This window comes from Lepidochelys olivacea (assembly GCF_965140295.1).
Source record: "Lepidochelys olivacea isolate rLepOli2 genome assembly, chromosome: 21".
NCBI classification, from domain to species: Eukaryota; Metazoa; Chordata; order Testudines; family Cheloniidae; genus Lepidochelys; species Lepidochelys olivacea.
The window spans coordinates 14,445,151-14,463,777 of record NC_140431.1 but is presented as its reverse complement, the minus strand read 5'-3'; the positions used below and the strand labels follow the sequence as shown (position 1 = coordinate 14,463,777).

The 18,627-nt window shown below is 53.9% G+C and overlaps 1 protein-coding gene across 1 annotated transcript in view; it reads left to right on the top strand.

Moving 5' to 3' along the window:
* Window positions 1-18,627, top strand: part of LGR6 (leucine rich repeat containing G protein-coupled receptor 6) — a 201,204-nt gene that overhangs the window by 164,656 nt on the left and 17,921 nt on the right. The window contains exons 7-15 of the mRNA XM_084611351.1: window positions 741-809; window positions 3,644-3,715; window positions 4,980-5,051; window positions 6,214-6,282; window positions 7,059-7,130; window positions 10,018-10,083; window positions 12,055-12,126; window positions 13,471-13,542; window positions 15,521-15,646. Coding sequence (XP_084467477.1) covers window positions 741-809; window positions 3,644-3,715; window positions 4,980-5,051; window positions 6,214-6,282; window positions 7,059-7,130; window positions 10,018-10,083; window positions 12,055-12,126; window positions 13,471-13,542; window positions 15,521-15,646 — 690 coding nt within the window. The remainder of the gene's footprint in view (window positions 1-740; window positions 810-3,643; window positions 3,716-4,979; window positions 5,052-6,213; window positions 6,283-7,058; window positions 7,131-10,017; window positions 10,084-12,054; window positions 12,127-13,470; window positions 13,543-15,520; window positions 15,647-18,627) is intronic.

The following is an 18,627-nucleotide window of genomic DNA, read 5'->3' as shown; positions in this document are numbered from 1 at the left end:
CAGTAGCTCCCCAGGAGTCTAACCCCCCCCGCCCAAACCTTGTGCATCACCTCTGCATTCAGTCCAGGATATCCAATCCCCGTCCCAAAAGCAGGACCATCAGGAGTTAATGCCCAGAGCCTGCTCCATCAGGGCAGCTACAGCTAGCTGGGCTGAGCACCTGGGGGCGAGCGGCAGAGCATTCCCGCTGGGCGGCCCCCTGTTCTGGAATCCCCTCCTCCTTCTTGCACGCCACATTTGGTGGCTGGGAGATGGGGATCAGAGCGGTGGCCCTTCCCCGAGGCCCATGGAACGGCAGCTGCTGTTTGTATCTTGTTTTTGTAAACATGCTCAGATGTGGCCCCCCCCAGGGCATGCGGCAAATGTCTATAACTACAATAGTATGTGAGAGTGAGACTCCAGGGTGGGGGGCGGACAAAGTGAAGATAGTGAATGAGCCCAACTCGGGCCAACGCTGAGGACTGTTGTGGGGTCGGGGGTGAGAGGCTGAGGATTCCAGACAGTCACATCTTCTAGGCAGCCAGAGCCCGGTCTGGCCCATGCCTGACAATGCCCCTAGCTGGGAATATTCCTGTGGCAGGAATGTGTGTTGTTTCCAGACGTTGGTGGCTGGATCAGCACAGCTGGAAACAGCCATCTCTGATGCTTAATAACCAAGTTTCCATCCCTTCAGAGCACGGACATGCTCCGCTGAGCTCCTACAGCGGCCTTAATGAATGCTTTCCCTCTCTTTCTTTCAGGGACCTGAACTATAACAAGCTGCTGGAATTCCCGGTAGCCATCAGGACGCTAGGCCGGCTACAGGAGCTGTGAGATTTCTTATTTACTGCATTCCAACTGAATTGTCGACAAGATAGTAACCCATAAAGGGCCACGCATGGCCTGAGCTGGGGAGAGCAGCCTCCAAACTCCTCCCTACCGTCTCTGCGATCCCCATTAAAATAGCTCATTCCACCCCACCGTGGCAACACATGCTTCACGGGGCCTCATTAGCGTGGAAAGAGCATTTCTAGAAGTCATGACACCAGCCGGCCAACGGTGATGAGTTTAAACAGATGTGGCCTCTGGCAGAATGCAGGGTGGGGGGACCACCAAGGAGAGCCCACATGGAGCCGGGAGACGAGGAGGCGCACTCCCCCCGGCCTCGCAGCTCCCCAGCGCTGACTGGCCTCGGCCTCCTGGTAGGCCTGGCTAAGGACCCGAGCCAAAGCCCATTACAGCCATAGAGTTTAGGGCCAGAAGGAACCACCAGATCATCCCTTACAGGACCTCCTGTAAGTGGGAGATGCGCCGTTGCCATCAGTAGGGTTTGGATAAGACCCTAAGCTGTTGTGACTGACCCCCCCTAGTCCCTCCCCCACTGTGCAACTCAGCCACTGAGACTTGTTTAGAGCCCCAACTCTCACTGACGTCCACCTCCAGGATCGGGCCCAGAGAGGCAGCGTACCCGTGGAGTTAGCCTGGTGCTTATAAGGCAACCCCCTGTGGTAGCTGCTGTTCTCAGCCCCAGCAGCACCTCCAGCCTCCTCTAGCACCCACAGACTCTGGGTGTCTACACCGCACATGGGACCCTTCTCGTGGCTTGCTCCCCTCTGACTGGCGGATCCGGGGAAAGGATCAATATGGCCCATCCCCGATTAACATACAACAAGGGTCCTTCCTGTGCTGTTTGGACACACACCTCGCCTGTGTAGCCTATCACATGTTTGTGTCTGCCCCTCTCAGCACCAGGCCTGGGAGCGACCTTTGGCTGCCGAGAGCCGTGGCAGGGTGGGGCGGCCTGTTCCTACCATTAGCGTGATCTGTGAGATTGTCCCCTTTTTTTCCTTTTCCTCCCTTTCTCCTCCCTCTTACCCCAAGCACCTTCCACCCCCACTCTCCTCCTGCCACGCCTACTCCTGCTCTATGTCGCCCGCTCCGTTCTTTGTCTTCCCCTGTGACAGTCTAGTGCCCCTCTGCTATGCCAGCCCCCTCTCGGCCGCACCAGTCACACCCATGCCCAGACTCACTATCTGCACATATACCTGCCAATGTGCGGGAGGGCCGGCGAGAGGGGCTGCTCGCTGAGTGGCTTCAGGGAGGCCATGGTGGCCACATCACTGGCCGGCAGGACAAGGGGAGTGTATGCGCTCAACCCAGCCTGCTGGCAGGGTCACCAGCTTAGCTGGTCAGTGGCTCCACAAGGGCGCAGAACTATTGTCCATGCAAGTGCCAGGGATGGGCCCTGAGACAGGGACAAGCCCATTTTGCAGGGAGCTGGGGCTCCCTGGTTATTTATCGACCCTGAGGCTGTGCTGCTCATTCGTGGTGATGTAGAGTGCGGGCATGGGGACAAGAGGCAGCCCCGTTAGTATTTTGAGGAGGGGTTGGGTGGGAGACAGAGGGTTTTTTTGCTTGGCCGGAGGAAGAAGAAGTCCCGGTAGGAAGAAGAAGTCCGGGTAGGAAGAAGATTGCTCATAGTAGACCCAAAGGCAGAGCTGAAGCCAACAGCTGGAAGCTGAAATCAGAGTGGAAACAAGAGGCACCTAGGGGGAATTAACCGTTGAAACGGGTTCCCGAGGGATGTGTGGATTGACCATCGCTCAGGGGCTGTTTCCCTCTCGATGATCTGCTCTAGCTCCGCCACACAACGCTGGGCTCAGCGCAGGACTCCTTGGGTGGGCGTCTCTGGCTTGCGTTAAGCCGGAGGGCAGAGCGGAGGATCACAGGGGTCTTTCCTGGGCTTGATGCAATCTGTGACAAGGTGGGAGGCAAACCATTTCCTGGGCATGGCCAGGAAGTGCTATGGCCAGCCCTGCATCAAGCCAGCCGTCCCACGAACAGGCTGCAAACGTAGTTAAAAGTTGGGCAGACGTAATGGTGAGACTTTTTAAAGAACCTAAAATCCTTGGCTAGATAAGGTGGCATAAAATGGGCCCATTCCTTTCATTGTGCTCCCAGAATCGGACACTCTTCCCTATATTTAACAGCCCCCTTGATCCAGGAGTAATCCCACTGTCTTCAGTGGTGCTATTCCTGGCAGGCCATGCTACTCAACCTGAGCGGGGCTAGGCCAACCAGGCCCCAGGTCTGATGGAGCAGGGCAGTCGATGATGCGCCTTCTACATTCATTTCAGTGGCATTACGGGTGAGACAGCGTCTACGGGTGAGTCTGCGCTACAGCTGGGCCCCTGGAGCACCCTGCGTTAACAGAAGGGGTTTTCCCTTGATGGAGCTAATCCCCATCATCCGAGAAGGGGGTAGCTCAGCTGACAGAAGAATTCTTCCATCAGCTAGCCGCAGCTACACAACCAGCACTCGGTGCAAAATTTTGCACAGCCCTGAGCGGCACAGTGAGGTCAATCTAATTTTAAGTATGGACCATGTCTAAGGCTCTGACCCCATCCTAAGGGTCATGGTGGAGTCTCCATCAGCGGCCATTTTTAAATCGAGATGGGGTGTCTTTCTAAAAGCTCTGCTCTAGGGATCATAGTAGGGACGTTCTCTGACCTATGTCAGGTGAGATGATCGCAATGGTCCCTTCTGGCCTCAGAATCTATAACTCTGTGCATCCCCTCTGTGTTTCAAATCCTCTACCTCTTTTAAGGGGTTTTCCTTTCCCATCTTCTGACCCAGTCACAACCTGGCCTTTCTCTTCCAACAGGGGCTTCCATAACAACAACATAAAGGCTATTCCAGAGAAGGCATTTGTTGGGAATCCTTTACTCCAAACCATGTAAGCAATGTGAACCAGCTTTCCTACTTCATTCTATACAGGGGATCTCCATCATTTCCCAGGGTCGTAATCTGACATGCATGTGCTGCGGAGGGTGGGATGTGATGAAAGAAGGACCCTAATGTAAGATGAAGGTTTGTCTCTTAGTTCTTCCCCTCATAGAATATCAGGGTTCGAAGAGACCTCAGGAGGTCATGTAGTCCAACCCCCTGCTCAAAGCAGGACCAGTCCCCAATTTTTGCCCCAGATCCCTAAATGGCCCCCTCAAGGACTGAGCTCACAACCCTGGGTTTAGCAGGCCAGTGCTCAAACCACTGAGCTATGCCTCCCCCTCCCTCCTGTCCTCTGACCCCCTCTTTTTCCCATGTGTCCCACCAACCCCAGCTCTGATGGCTCCAGTCTCACATGAAGCCCTTAGAGCGGCGGAGAGATGAACAGATCATTTATACAGCAGTGGTATTGCTGTGTGTAACACACAGCGGTGGAGGGGTTTCTCCATGCCTGCCCAGATGTTAGCCCACGGTGATGCTTAGAGCCCATGCTTGGAACTTGTTTGTAATAGCTGTAGCTGCGAGCCTGGGACGCGGCTAGGGAGAGCTGAGCCAAGCCAGTTCAGCAGGCCACGATCACCACCCCAGACCCAGCGGGGTGTGAAGGCCCATGGGTAGGATGCAGAGGGCTGCCGGTACCACTCCTGTCCTACCCTGCAGGTTTTCCAGGCACTTCCTCCCTCTGGTTTCCCCACCCCACTTTTGGCGATGAATTGGTGGAAGCTCTGACGGGCTGATGCTGTACGTCACACGGGGGAATCCCACCTTCTGGCGATGGAGGGGACAGCGGGTGACACGGGGCACTGCTCCGCTCTGAGGGATGGGAAAATACAATCAGAGCCAAACAACACGACCCTCAGCCCCGTTCTACGCGGCACGCGCAGCAGTTTGATTTAACAGGGGAGCAGCTCCATTGCGCCATGCACCTTCCAGTCGTGGCTCAGAGCAGTGATGGGACTTCATGGAGGCACCTGCAGCCCAGCAGGCAAAGCCAGGGCTGCAGAGCGCTTACCCCGGGGCCTCCCTTCAATGCCCAGCCTGGGTTGGAGCCTGTAGCATAGGCAGGAATGATCTGGAGCAGGTGGGCTCACCATGAGGATGCCAGAATCTCTTGCATAGCTCATTCCTAGTCGCTTCCGCTGCTTTGGACTAATGCTAGCATCTCCTCCAGTCCGCACAGGGTAACCTAAGCTGGGTATTTGTCTCCTTTGCAGCCATTTTTATGACAATCCCATCCAGTTTGTTGGACAGTCCGCATTCCAGTTCTTGTCAAAGCTGCACACTCTGTAAGTTCATCACTCAGGTCCTTAGAGAGGTAATACAATTGGCAATCCAAGCTTCCGGGGCCAGCAGACTGAGCGTCTTCCATCCCCCTTTGCTGTCCAAGCCCTCGTGTCTGGAAGTACCTTCACCAGGGGATCTTGGCAGAGCTCTGCATGGCCCATGTTAATGACCCAGGTGTCTGCAGTCGCTCAGAGCAACCGTTCTGAGAGGGGCCTCCTTTCTCACTGCAAGCATGGCAGGGCCTGGGTGCTAGCCCCCCAGGACTCTGCGGTGTCCCTGCACCTCTCTGGAGAACCATCCCACTCACCAGACATCGGTGTGCTTCCTGCCACGGCCCCGCTTGAGCCGCAGATGCTCCTTAACTTGCTGCATTCTCCGTGCGCCGAGTCTCACACCACTGTGCAGCACTGCCCGGCCCTGGCAATACCATGCTGCCAGGCAGAGGCTTCACGGGGACAGCGGCTCACAGAACAGACACACAGTAATGCATTGCCATAGCAGTGTGTCACAACTGGAAACGCACTGACAGGCATTAGCCTGCATCTCCTCTGGCGCCACTTGCCATTGTGTGGTGCATCTTCTTGACCAGCCAGGCCTGCACATGGGGTGTTTTGCAGCCAATCCTCCTCTGTTGGTGCACGGCAGATGGGCCCATGGCAGAGGTAACCTCAGACGTGCTCTCTTTACAAGCCTCATAAAGCCACTGGGTGCATAGTTATATGCTCCAGCTAATAAAATAACTTCTAACAAGAACCACGCAGCGTTCTTTAGCTCCCTGAGATAAAGGCACCGGGGAGCTTGGAGGCGATCCCCTACCATCATTTTGTTGTTGTTGGAAGCAATTTGCCAAGAATGTCAGGGTTTGGAGGGGGTGGGTGGGACCCTGCCAAGTTTCCTGGGGGGTAAACGCCCGAGTCCCTGGTTCAATGCATCTGTGCCCTGCTCCACACCCCAGCCAGCAGTGACACGCTCCTGGGAGAGGTGTCGTCCGGCATGGCAGTGCTTCCCACCTTCCTAGCTAGGCTTGGGCCACCGCTTGTCAGCTGCCAAAGCTTTTGGGAGAAGGGGGGATTCGGAAGCTCCAGCACCTGCCCTCGCTCCTTCCAGTTTGCTCTGCCCATCTTCCATACGACCCCCCCTGAGCTTGTCCATCCTTCTCTGCAGGTCACTGAACGGAGCAACAGACATCAGAAAATTCCCAGACCTTAAAGGAACCACCAGCCTCGAAATTCTGTGAGTGGCAAGTCGCCCTCTTCCTCGTTCCTCGTGGTGTTCCTTCCGGGCTTGGGCACGGGCTTGGAGGAGAGAGCGTTTACCAAGCTCTGCAGTGCAGGGTCTTAGACGCCACGGGAAACTCCACTGCCTATCCTGGAGGCTCCTCTCTGCGGCTGCTCCCCATAGCTCCTCCTGGAGTCCCCCACCTTTGCCCTCCACGTGTCTCTTTGCCACTGTGGTCTCTGGCTCGCTACCTCCCCCCGACTTGGTCTGTGAAGCCAGCTACGCACATGGTCCTCCAGAAATCATATCCCGCACCAACCGTTCAGTCCCAGTGCTACCACGTCATTCCCGCGGGGAAGGGGGTATCTGCGGCAGATCGGAGAGCTCCACGGACAGAGACCCTGCTGACACTGCAGAACCTCCCACCGTTTCCGCAGGGCCTCAGATTCCCCCACTACCAACCCCAGTGGCAGAGCACAGCCCTGATCCCCGGATGGAGGGTGCTCTGGGGATGTCTGTGGGACCAGCACATTCCCCTTCCACAGTCTCCAAGGAGAAGCCCATTGGCAGATTAGGTGTAGAACCAAGCAATCCGTGAGCCACGGGGCATGTTGAACTCATCCCTCCCTTCCCCCAGCCCAGTGCAGGGTCCTTCCTCCCTCTTACCAAGTCACCTTTAATTTCTCACCATGTGCTTTGCTCTTTCATTTGCTCTGTCCTCCCTCAGCGAGGGCTGGGCTCTCTGCATGCCAGCTTCTCAGTCGCCCCTTCTGTCTCCTTCACGCCCCCAGGACCTTGACCCGGGCAGGGATCCGTTTGCTTCCCAGAGGAATGTGCCAGCAGCTGCCCAGCCTCCGAGTCCTGTGAGTAACTCACGTGCTTCTCCACCGGATTTCACTGCCCCATTCTTTGGTTTGCTTGTCTGATCCCAGCACAGCGCCCAGTGAGGCAGCTCTGGGCTCCGGGACATTAGCTAATCAGACACCCGCTGGGATTGACTTCTCTCTGCTCTGCGGCTTTGTGTGCTATTCGCCCCAGTGTCAGGGCAGAGTGGAGCGGGTGCGAAGTGCTACCAAGTCAGCATGGCCATGTCTTGCCCCTGCTTTGCCCAGGTGCCAATGGCACACCAACTGCAGGGCTGGGGGGAATCCTACCCGCTTTGCCCAAGGCATTGCACCAAACAAACCCAGGTCTCTGAGCCCCAAAAGCCACAACGCCTGGCGGAGCAAGGCCTCCCCCTGTGTACCTGCAATGCACCACTGATTAAGGGTGTCTGGGCCTGAGTCACCTCTCGCTTACCTGGTGTAAATCAGACGTGACCCCAGCAACGGTGTGACACTGGTGTCCATGAGAGGGGGATCTGTCCGTAAGTCTTTCCTGATGCGATCACCAGAGCTGGTTGGAAAGTGGGGGGTTTTTTCCCCATGGAAAACGTCAACTTTTTGGCAAAAAAAATTGAAAACTGAACATATTCAGTGGAAAAAAGGTTGACAAAAAAAAAATTAAAATTTGATTTGGAAATGCTGCCAAGGTGCCACATGGGACTGTAGTGCTGATGCTGTTCTCCTCTATGGGCCGGTCTCTTCGGCCAGACTACATTTTCCATGATGCACCCTGGTCTCCTTTCTTGTTGAGCCGCTGTGGTGTATCCTGGGAGACCCTGGCTAGGGTGAACTCCGGGAGACCTAGTCTGGCAAGGGAACACAGATCACAGAGGAGAATGGGAGCATCAGGCAATTGACCTCAAACTTCCAGGAGGCACCGGGGTAGCAATTCGGAATCAAAAAAATTAGGGTTTGGCCAAATTGTTTCAGTCTTCGGGTATTTGGGGATTTTTTTTTTTTTTTTAAAAAAGGGTTCCAAACTGTCCATGGAAAGCAGAGACTTTTTGTGAAAATTTTCATTTAGTCAAAACCGCACTTTCAGTTGAAAAACTGTTTGGATGGAATTTTTTTGACCTGCTTTACCAGTCATGCTTTCCTCTCCTCTGTGAACTGGATGGTTTTGCCTCTTTCTCTCATATTTTCCCTTGTGCCTTTTCTCGGCCTGAGAGCGTTAATTCGATTCATTATTGATGGGAGACAGAATGGCTGTTAAAAATATACCTTTTTTATAGTGATCGCAGGTCAGGCAAAAGCAAGGGTCAATGTCTGTGTGGCGTGGTAGCGTGGTCTAGTGGTTAAAGCAGGAGACTAGATCTCTCTCTAAGGTACTTCTCTGGCCCCCATCGCCGTGGTATCTGAGCACCTCACAATCTTTAATGTATTTATCGTCACACATCCCTGTGACGCAGGACAGCGGTATTAGCCCCATTGTACAGATCGGGAACTGAGGCCCCATCTAAGTGACTCTTTAGGAAAACTTTTTCAGTTGGAGGGTGGTGAAGCACTGGAATGGGTTCCTTAGGGAGGTGGTGGAATCTTCTTCCTTAGAGGTTTTTAAGGTCAGGCTTGACAAAACCCTGGCTGGGATGATTTAGTTGGGGTTGGTCCTGCTTTGAGCAGGGGGTGGGACTAGATGACCTCCTGAGGTCCCTTCCAACCTTGATATTCTATGATTCTATGATTCTAGGACTGCCCCAAGGTCACACTGGAAGCCTGTGGCTGAAGTAAGAATTGAACCTGCTAGGAGTCAGGACTCAGGGACTTTGTGCCTGGCTCTGTCACTGACTGTACATCCCTGGGCAAGTCACTTCATCACTCTATGCCTCAGTTTCCCCACCTGTACAGTGGGGACAGTAGCTCACAGGAGGCATAGTTAATGTTTGTAAAGTGCTTTAAGATTCTGGGCTGGATGGTGCCATAGAAATACAAAGTATAAGGACTAACAGTTGTGCGGGGGGGTGGGAGGTTTATAGAATATCAGGGTTGAAAGGGACCTCAGGAGGTATCTAGTCCAACCCCCTGCTCAAAGCAGGACCAATCCCCATTTTTGCTGCAGATCCCTAAATGGCCCCCTCAGGGATTGAACTCACAAGCCTGGGTTTAGCAGGCCCATCCTCAAACCACTGAGCTATCCCTCCCCCCAAAGTTGTGGACAAACGCTTGCTCACTGGTGCAGTGTGGGGCACAGATGGCACAGCAAGGACTTGGGGGGGGGTCATGTTTTAACCCCCCCCCTGGGATGGGGGAGCTGCAGCTGACAGGCAGGAACATCCTGCACTGGCTGTAATGAAACACTGAACATGGCGTCTTCCAAGAGAAGGGCTAAACACCAGGATCAGGCCGATGGTGCAGCTCGTTGCACGTGCAGTGCCAGGGAGGAGAACAGGCACCACCACCATCCCGACTACCCTGTGAGCTAACATGTCTCCTGGCCTCTGAAAGTGCATGTGCAGTGCTCATCCATCCACAGGGGCAGGAGGGGAGCCTTGACATGCACAAGTCCCTGTGGCGGGGGCTGGGTGGGGAGAGCTGCGCAGCCCTTCCCCTCAAGAGAAGCCAGTCCCCAGCGGTAGAAGTGGCTCGCATGTGGCTGGGATTGATGGAGCTGTGCTGGGGCTGGGTTAGCCGGTGAGCCATTGAGCAATCCGTGCATAATGCAAGGAAATGAAGGAGGAAATCAGTGCCAAGTGTCAGGTGTGCGCTGAGCGGATATGCCTCTGTGCTGGGGTTTCCTGCTTTCCCCAGCTGCACGGCCCGAGGTCAGTCCACTCCCCTCCTTCGCAATATCTACTTTCCAAGAATGCTCTCAGGATGGCTTGCTTTGCTCTTAATCTCCTGCCATGTCTGTGGCATTCCTTTCCCACAGCGAACTCTCGCACAATCAAATCGAGGAGCTGCCCAGTTTCCACAGGTGCCAGCAGCTGGAAGAAATGTGAGTCAAGAGATTCCTTCATTCAAAGTTTGGTTCGGGGACAGGGGCCCTCTTGGTGATAGCTCCTAGCTCTGAGGAGGGACTGAGCAAGGCGTGGGAGATCCAGTTCCAAGGAGATAAAAACTCAGCCGGGCTTTTGCCAGGACTCAAATCCATGCTGGGGGTAAAAAGTTCAGTTCACTGGACTCAGATCCCCTGAAATAAGCAAGAGAGAGGCTGTGCTAAGGGCCCAGCACCATCCAGGAAGCACTGAGAATTTGTATTATTATGTGGAATAGTCGCCCCAGCCATGGACCAAGGCCCGTTGTGCTAGGGGCTGTACAAACATAGAACAAGGAGTTGCTCCCTGCCCCAAAGAACTTACCCCACAAGGAGCTTTCTCTGGAGAGATCCCAGCCCCAAGAGGAGAAAGAAGGGCTTGATTGCATTGAGCTCTGCTTTACCTTCATACAAAGTTTAATTCCCCATCTGAGCATCCCCTGATCTATTCCAGCTGATGGCATTAATAGGACGCCTATCACCATGGTAGCTAAGGTTTGGATTTTCAAAAGCGCCTAAGCAAGTTAGGTACCTATATTCCATTGAATGTGCCTTGGGCCCAGGTATCCTGCGATTCTACAGCTGCAGAACTGGCTGTGGAATGCACCCACTTGCCACGGAGCTGTGCTCCGCAATTGGACCTTTTGTCTAAAATGATATGTGTCTAGCCTTTATGGTTGGGGAGAAAACCTTGAAAATAGAAACTGAGTGTAATTGATGTCATGGGGTCTGCCTGAGTCTGCAGACAGCCTGAACCAAGAGATGCTCGGGAACAGCACAGAGACCTGGCAGGGGAGCAGGCAGACATGAGGGCTGAGGGTGAGTCCTACAAAGCATTACAGCAGAAGATGAGATGCTTGAATGTGTTTCACTAGGCAAGAGGAAGGGAAGATAGGACACCCACTCACCGCTCACAGCAGGACAGGTGGTATTGCTTGAGAAGCCCAGATTCCCCTTAGGGGGCATGGTGCAGTCTTCATCAGCTGGAGCCTTTACAGCAAGATGGGGTGTCTCTACCTAGAAACTGCTCTAGCTCGACCACAAGTTATGGGCTGGATGCAGGGATCCCTGGGTGAGGTTCTCTGATATGCATTAGGCAGCAGGTCAGAGCAAATGCTCAGAATGGCTCCTCTGGCCTTTCTGAATGTGTGACTTAGAGACAGCTTGGGCTGCGAATACTAGCTGGTATTGTGGGCAGTGGAGAGAAGCGCTCTGTGAAGGATCGCACCTCATGGAGTGCATGGGAGAGTATGGTTCCATAAGCCGGTGCAGCGTGGCTCCAGCCCTGGCCCTGATTCCTTCCCACCCCCTTGGGTGGCTTGTGCCCTGGGTTGCCAGAGGGGCATGGTCTCTGCATTCAGGAGAGTGCAGGGACAGGGATTGCACGTGGCACTTGGCTGAGACTTAAAGAGGGTGCAAAGCATGGGATTTGGAGACGGTGGGTCAATGCGCGCACCTCTGAATGGCTCTTTGCGAAGGGCTGGATTGCATCTGCTCCTTGCACGTGTGTGTGAACACACACACACACACTCACTCTCTCACGCTAGGGTCAGTCACTGTCCAGCCCTATAGCAAAGAGCCATTCGGGGCGCGCGTCCTGACTCACCACCTCCAAGCTTTGCATGGCTGTGGAGCACCCAAGCTCCATGGTGGGATGGCGCATGGAATGGGAGCAGCAGCTTGGAAAGGCTGAGAACGCGAGAGCCTTTGACAAGTCCAGACAGACGGTTCTTTTGCTGTGCGGTGGAGGGGGGGTGCGTGAAAGGGAGCGCTGTCTGACACCCAGCGAGGCGCTTGGGAGAGGGCTGGGTTTGGGTTGCTTTGTGTCCTGACCAGCTCACCCCTTGAAATAAGAGCAGGGTTGACAAGCTTTCTTCTGCTGCCAGGGGCCCAGAGAGATCCTCTCTCTCATGCCAGCCTCTCTCTTTTCAGAGGCCTCCAGCACAACAGGATCCATGAAATCAGAGCAGACACCTTCGGGCAGCTCGTGGCCCTCCGCTCCATGTGAGTCCGGCTCCGGCTCCGCCGGCACTGGGAACCGCGGGGCTCTTTGTTGGGGGGAGGGGAACCGTGGGCTCACTGCCAGGTTTGTGCAAGGTGCTCACGCAGTCCCAGCCCTGAAAGCTTTGCTTGCACTGCTAGGTTCCTGGGTGCCCAGGGGAAGCGAGGGGCCGCGGGGCAGAGAACTCATGGACTGCGCTGGCTCTGGCAGCGGCTGGCTGCAGCTCATGGCCGTGCGTGGAAGTGGATGCAGCACGGTGCAGAAAACACACACTCTGATATGTGCACGTGTGCACCACGAACACACAGACCCCCCCCCGTACACACGTCACGTACACTAACCGCACATATTAACCCCACAGAAACATATACACACCTCGCATGCTAACCACACACAAACACATGCACGCTATGCCACACCTGTACTAACTACACAAACGCACAGACGCTACACCTCACACCTACTAACCACGCACACTTACGCACTACTGACTACACCTACCAGCTGCACACAGGTGCTGTACACCACACACATTCACTCACTATGTCCCACGTGTACCAACTACACACGCACAAACTCACATGGACACACAACTGCCCCCTAACCACATCCATTCGCACCATGCATGCTAATGCGTACACACCAGCACTTCACACACACTTGCACACCCAATCCCTACAGATTCGGGCCCTGCTTGCCCATTCCTGGGAGCCTCCCCGCAGTGTCACTGTACCGGGAGCAGAGGGTATCTGGGCCAGTAGCCTGCTGCTTTGGCACTATGGGGAAGCCATGAACTGTCAGTACCTCGGAGTTTAGTATTTCAATGCAAAAGTCCCCAAACTTGCAGAAAGAAACCCAAGGGGAATCTTTCCTCAGGGGCCAGCCAACTTGTGCCCTGACAGGGGCTGTGCAGCCTTTGCGCTAACAGAGCTGGATTCCAAAACTCCAGGGGGTACGGATCTAGCCTAGCTTGATTTTGGATGGCTTCCCCACTAAGAGAGAGCCCGGGACAGTCAATGATAACGCCCAGAGTCCCAGCAGCCTGGGGGAGGATGGGGGGAGGGAAGAAGAGACATGGGAGAGGAAAAGGAGAACACACACACCAGTGGAGGGGACTCAGGAGGTTTTATTGGGGATCTGTTCAGGGCTGATGAGAATTTGGCCTTCCTCAGTAAGAGAGAGGTCTCCCCAGAGCGTGGTGAGAACCAGGGGAGCTTGGACATTGAGATTTGGATGGGTAGTGGCTGCGTTTCACATCTTGGCCTACCAATCTCGATAGCTTCCCCATTCACAGGCACCCCACCATTCTCCTCAGCCACCCTCACCGCCAGGTACTTGCTTTGCAGAGACCTGAGTTGGAATTACATCCAGTCGATTCATCCAGAGGCCTTTGCGACCCTGCGCTCGCTCACCAAGCTGTAAGTTGCTTCGAGATTACTCCTGCAGTGGGACAAGGAAAGTGCAGTTGTGAAATTGCATAATTTTGTGCAACATAATTGCAACAATTTCTCAGGTTCCCTCGCAGAAAGTGAGGCCGGGCAAAGATGCTCACACACACCAGTGATGAGTGTGGTATAAATGCCTACACAGACAGACTGGCAGACAGGATGGCTCGGTGGGCCCCGCATGATGGCTGTCGAGCTAATGCAAACACATGCAACTGAGAGTGCCTCTCAAGTGAAATCTTGAAGCTACAGAGTCACAGAGTTTAAGGCTGGAAGGGACACACAGATCATCCAGTCTGACCTGTGAATCACACACCCTTAAACACCACCCAGCCGCCTCCACCCCAAGCTCCACAACCAGAATTAAAACAAGGCATTACTGCCCTCAGGGGACTAAACTGTTACATGCCACGGGCAGAGAACAGGAGGGACCAAGGTTCACCAGTGCCGAAGGCCTACAGTGGAAGGGATTGGATTTGGTGAGACACTCAGATGATCATAGCAAGTGACCCGCACCCCATGCTGCAGAGATAGGTATAAACCCTCAAGGTCCCTGCCCATTTACCTCCCATGGGGTCCATATTTTCCCTAGATGCCTTTTGCTAATGAGCAGAGTGGATGCTATATCAACACGGGTCTTAGGCCCCGCTCCTCAAGGGTTGCTTTCGATGGGAGTTAGGATCCTAAATACCTTTGAGGATCTGGGGCCTTCCTCTTCATAGCCGGCCTTCTTCCCTGCCATGATCCTGCCATGAAGCTAGCCCTGGCTCACCAGTTTAAACGTAGCAGGGGATGGGTATCGATTCAGAGTCATCATCGTCTGGTGACCATTCAGTAGTTTACGTGCCAGGATCCATTGGTCTCTGTTGCTAACGGACAGGTATCCAGTCCCCAGAATTGCTGGGAGCCAAGGGCTGAGTTTGACTGGGACACGCTCTGACCCCTGCACTAGAGAGCTGAGGCAAAGTCTTACCCTAGGTCAGGACTGAGGCACGTTAGCAGGGCAGGATGAGTACACTTGGGCTGCGGCTGTCTATGCTGTAGCTGATAAGGGATGAACAAATCGCCAAAGCTAATGAATGGGCAGGCGTCAGCAAGCTGCGTACGTGATTGCAATCAGGGATAAGACCCTACTTTTGATGCCATGTGGAAAATTGCAGAGACAGTGCTTTGCCCCACTAATTGGCCTTCCAAGACCTAAGCCCAGAAAATCGGCTGATTTTAAAAGACCTCAAGAAAATGGGGCATGACGGATGGTGGGAGTGAGGGAGCAGATCAGGACATTCTAATCCCGTGATTACAAGAGCAAGGCAGAAAACCGAAGTAGAGTTTACAGTGATGGCCAGCAGCGACAGAGTCTTTGTAATAGCGGGAGGCAACAAGGCCCCGCCCCCTCTGTGGCCCCGCCCCCTGGCCAAGCCAGAAGCTGGAGCTGAACCGAGAAGCCTGGGCCTCTCCACTTGCCTGGGATGGGGGGGCCTGGGAGCAGCCCCTGGCCCATATCCCCGCCCCCCCAGCTCTCCCAACCAGGGCAGGTGGAGGGTCCACAGCTCGCCACAGCTGCCCACACAGCTCTTACCCCGACCTGGCTCCAGCTTCTGGCCTGGCGGGGGAGCAGGGCCTCAGGGGGAAGAGGAGGGGCAGGGGCAGGGCCCGTGGCGAAAAGGGGACGGCCCAGGCCTGTCCACTTTCAACAAGTGGGAGAGCCATGGCCCCTCGGCCCCCCCATTCCAGCACCCCTGGAGATGGCACTCCCCTAAAATTGGGACTGGCCCCCAGTCAGCACCCAGCAACACTTCCTGCCCTCTCCATTTCTGTATCATATTTTGGACATCCACCAGGTCAAGATGACCATGGGCCATCTGCCAAGCTGTCTAGCCTCTCTCGGTTAACACACCTCTGATCAGCAAAACCCTAATCCTGCTGCTCTTCCTTCCTTTCACGACAACAGAGATTTGACCAACAACCAGCTGGTCACCCTGCCGCTGGATGGTTTGGGTGGACTGACCCATCTGAAGCTCCAAGGCAACCCAGCGCTGTCTGAGCCCTTCAGCAAAGAAAGCTTCCCTAAGATGAGGTATGGTTTTGCTCTGGGTGCCCGGTTCACCTTTATCCTCCGAGCTCCAAGTGGGTCTCGCCAATGGGCCTTTATTTGTTTATTTCAATCAGACGCCTGCTCTCCTTGTTTACTGGACATTTTCCTGCCATTCCTCCTGGCCGGCAGGTCGAGAAAGCCCGGTTTCTTGCTAACACTCCGCATCCATCCTTCCAAGCCTTCTGTGGGAAACTGATGTTCCGCTTAACGTCCCATTGCTCACATCCGCCAAACACACACACACAAGCGGAGCTCGTGAAGCAAGGAGCATGAGCCTGGGGCATCTCTGAACGGAAAACATTCTCAGAAGCCAGTCCTAGCTAATGACATCCAGCTTTCCTTCAGTAAATGCTGTTTGTGTGGCCGTGTCTTGTCTGCTATGGATTAATGAGCTGCCCGAAGGAAGTCACATTAAGCCGCTAAACAAGACAATGCTGCATAGATGATCATAATGGTCCCTTCTCACCTTAATATCTATGAATCTATGGCACAGAGGCCACCTCTGCACTGGGAATGCCAGCTTTGTGGCGAGCCTCAGCACCTGTGTTAGCAGTGAGTTCTTAGCGCCGTTCCCTTGTCTGGTGCGCAGTGAGCTGTGGCTATTGCAGGTTTCAGAGGAGCAGCCGTGTTAGTCTGTATTCGCAAAAAGAACAGGAGGACTTGTGGCACCTTAGAGACTAACAAATTTATTTGAGCATAAGTTTTCGTGAGCCAATGAAGTGGGCTGTAGCTCACGAAAGCTTATGCTCAAATAAATTTGTTAGTCTCTAAGGTGCCACAAGTCCTCCTGTTCTTTTTGTGGCTAGTGCATGAGCCACGTTCATACCCTGACTCGGAGCATTTTTCAAAAGTGGCCTCTGATTTGGGGAGTCCTCACTGTGGGGTGGTTTTCAGAGGTGGTGTATGCCCCAAGGTTCCCACTGACTCCAGCTGGAACCGTGGGGTCTCGGCACCTGTGCAAATCAGGCCTAGAGTGTCTCAAGTTGGGCTTCCAAAAATGGAGGCTGCCAGCATCAGAGGCCTTTTTTAACAATGTTGGTGTTAACAGCTGAGGGATTGGTGGGGATAAGCCCTGACATGCAGGCGAATACAATGCAGTGACATCAGGCCAAATTCAGCTCTCCCTTGCAGTGGTGTGAATCCAGACTAACCCTAGTGATGTCCATTTAGCTGGTTTGGATTTACATCAGAGTAACTGACATGGGGAGGGTGGGCCTTGGAGTCAGACTCAGCCTGTGCACCCACTGGTCCTTCCAAAACATCAGCTTGCTGGTGCTAGAGAGACAGTTTCAGTCCTAATTGCTGCCCTTTCTGATGGGGGCATCTGGAAACAGTTCTTAGCCACCTCCTAAGGATCTTCACTTTCTTACCACCTTTTGGTAATAGGATTTAATCTGGAGTTTACAACAGGAAGCAGATCTGTATACAGAGTTCCCATCACCTCCCAGGGCTCGGCCAGAAATGTTTGGTAACTTAAAACAAAACCATACTTTTAGACTATAGAGTTTCCCCAGATTTACTAATCCTGTCAAAAGACCTTAACTGCCTGAAAAACTGAAAGCTGCCTCACTTGGATTGCCAGGCTTTACTGGCTTCCAGAAATGAAGCAGGCATTTGCTGTCAGTGGTGAAAATGCTGTTTCAGCCTGATAGCCCTGATATTTAACCCTGATGATATTCAGCTGCGGTTTAATTGACCTTGTAATACAGGATGGAATTACTGGCCCTGCTTCTGATTAGCAGCCAGCTGCATTCAGGTATCTTGGTGAATTCAAGAAACATAGCCAGGCTTCCTTGAGTGGGCTGGCAGAGCGTGGCCCAGAGCCATCGGGCTGGCAGAGCTAGTGGGGGTATCCCCGACTTCTGATTCTAATCTAACCCCTATGCCCGAGTCCCCCCTCGCACTCAGAGTTTTTTGTGAGTCCATCACCATGCTGGAGACCTACCCTCTCGATGCCTCCGCCTAAGTGAGGTGCACACGCAATGTTCTCAAGAGCCTGGGCAGGTGCAGTAGCACTGGGGAATCACCTAGGGGCTGTTATGGGAGCTGAGCATCTAGCTACTTTCCAAAGGGAGGCACGCTGTGGGCTGAGAGCAGTAAAAGGCGGAGGCCTGGCCTGAGGACTGGGATCCTAAGTGGCATTTTCAGAAGAACGAGGTACTCCACCTGCTGGAAGGTCACTCAGGTGAGAGGCACAACTAAGCCACAGTGTGAGGTGCTCTCGTAGCAGACTGCCCGAGGGCTGCTCTGTAGTTTGTGCGCCTTCAAAACAGTGGGCACAAAGGGTAAAAATACACCCCCCCAAGACACATACGCATAGGCGCATGCTCATCCATCTGTCTCACAAGGGGTGTCATGAGCTATTACTTGTAAAGCAAGGTGCAGATGGGAAGTGCGCGCATGACACTTAGCCATGTTGTCACAATGCTCCTCAGCTTGCCGTGAGGTTAAATACTTGCTTTTAACTTCTACTTTGGATCCTGGACATGTGTAATAACCGGGTCAGGAACCGGACACGCACCTACTCCTGCCCTGTGCTGGCTGAGTCACTTACAGCAGGGCAGAGGATGCAGAGAGCCCCCCAACCTGGTTTAGTCGCGTTTTGCACCCAGTGTAGGGCAATGGGAAATCAGGCCCTGGGTTTCACGAGCAGTGAAGTGTTACATTCCCAGCACACACACACAGAGAAACCTCACTGGAAGGTTGCAACGTAACATGACTTTGTTTCTTGGACTTCAGAACGATAACACACAAGAATCCAAAAAGCAGAGAGAACCAAAACAGGCTGCTCCCTAAGACAGCGAGGCACAACTCTCCCAACCTGGCTTTTAAGCTGCCTCTTTCCAGACTGATCCACATTGCAGGCTTTGCTATAGAGCCCCATTGCCTGCAAGCAGAAGCAGGAAACTCTCCTCTCTCTTCAAGCGATAGCTTGCAATTCCAACACAGTCCACATGAAGTAG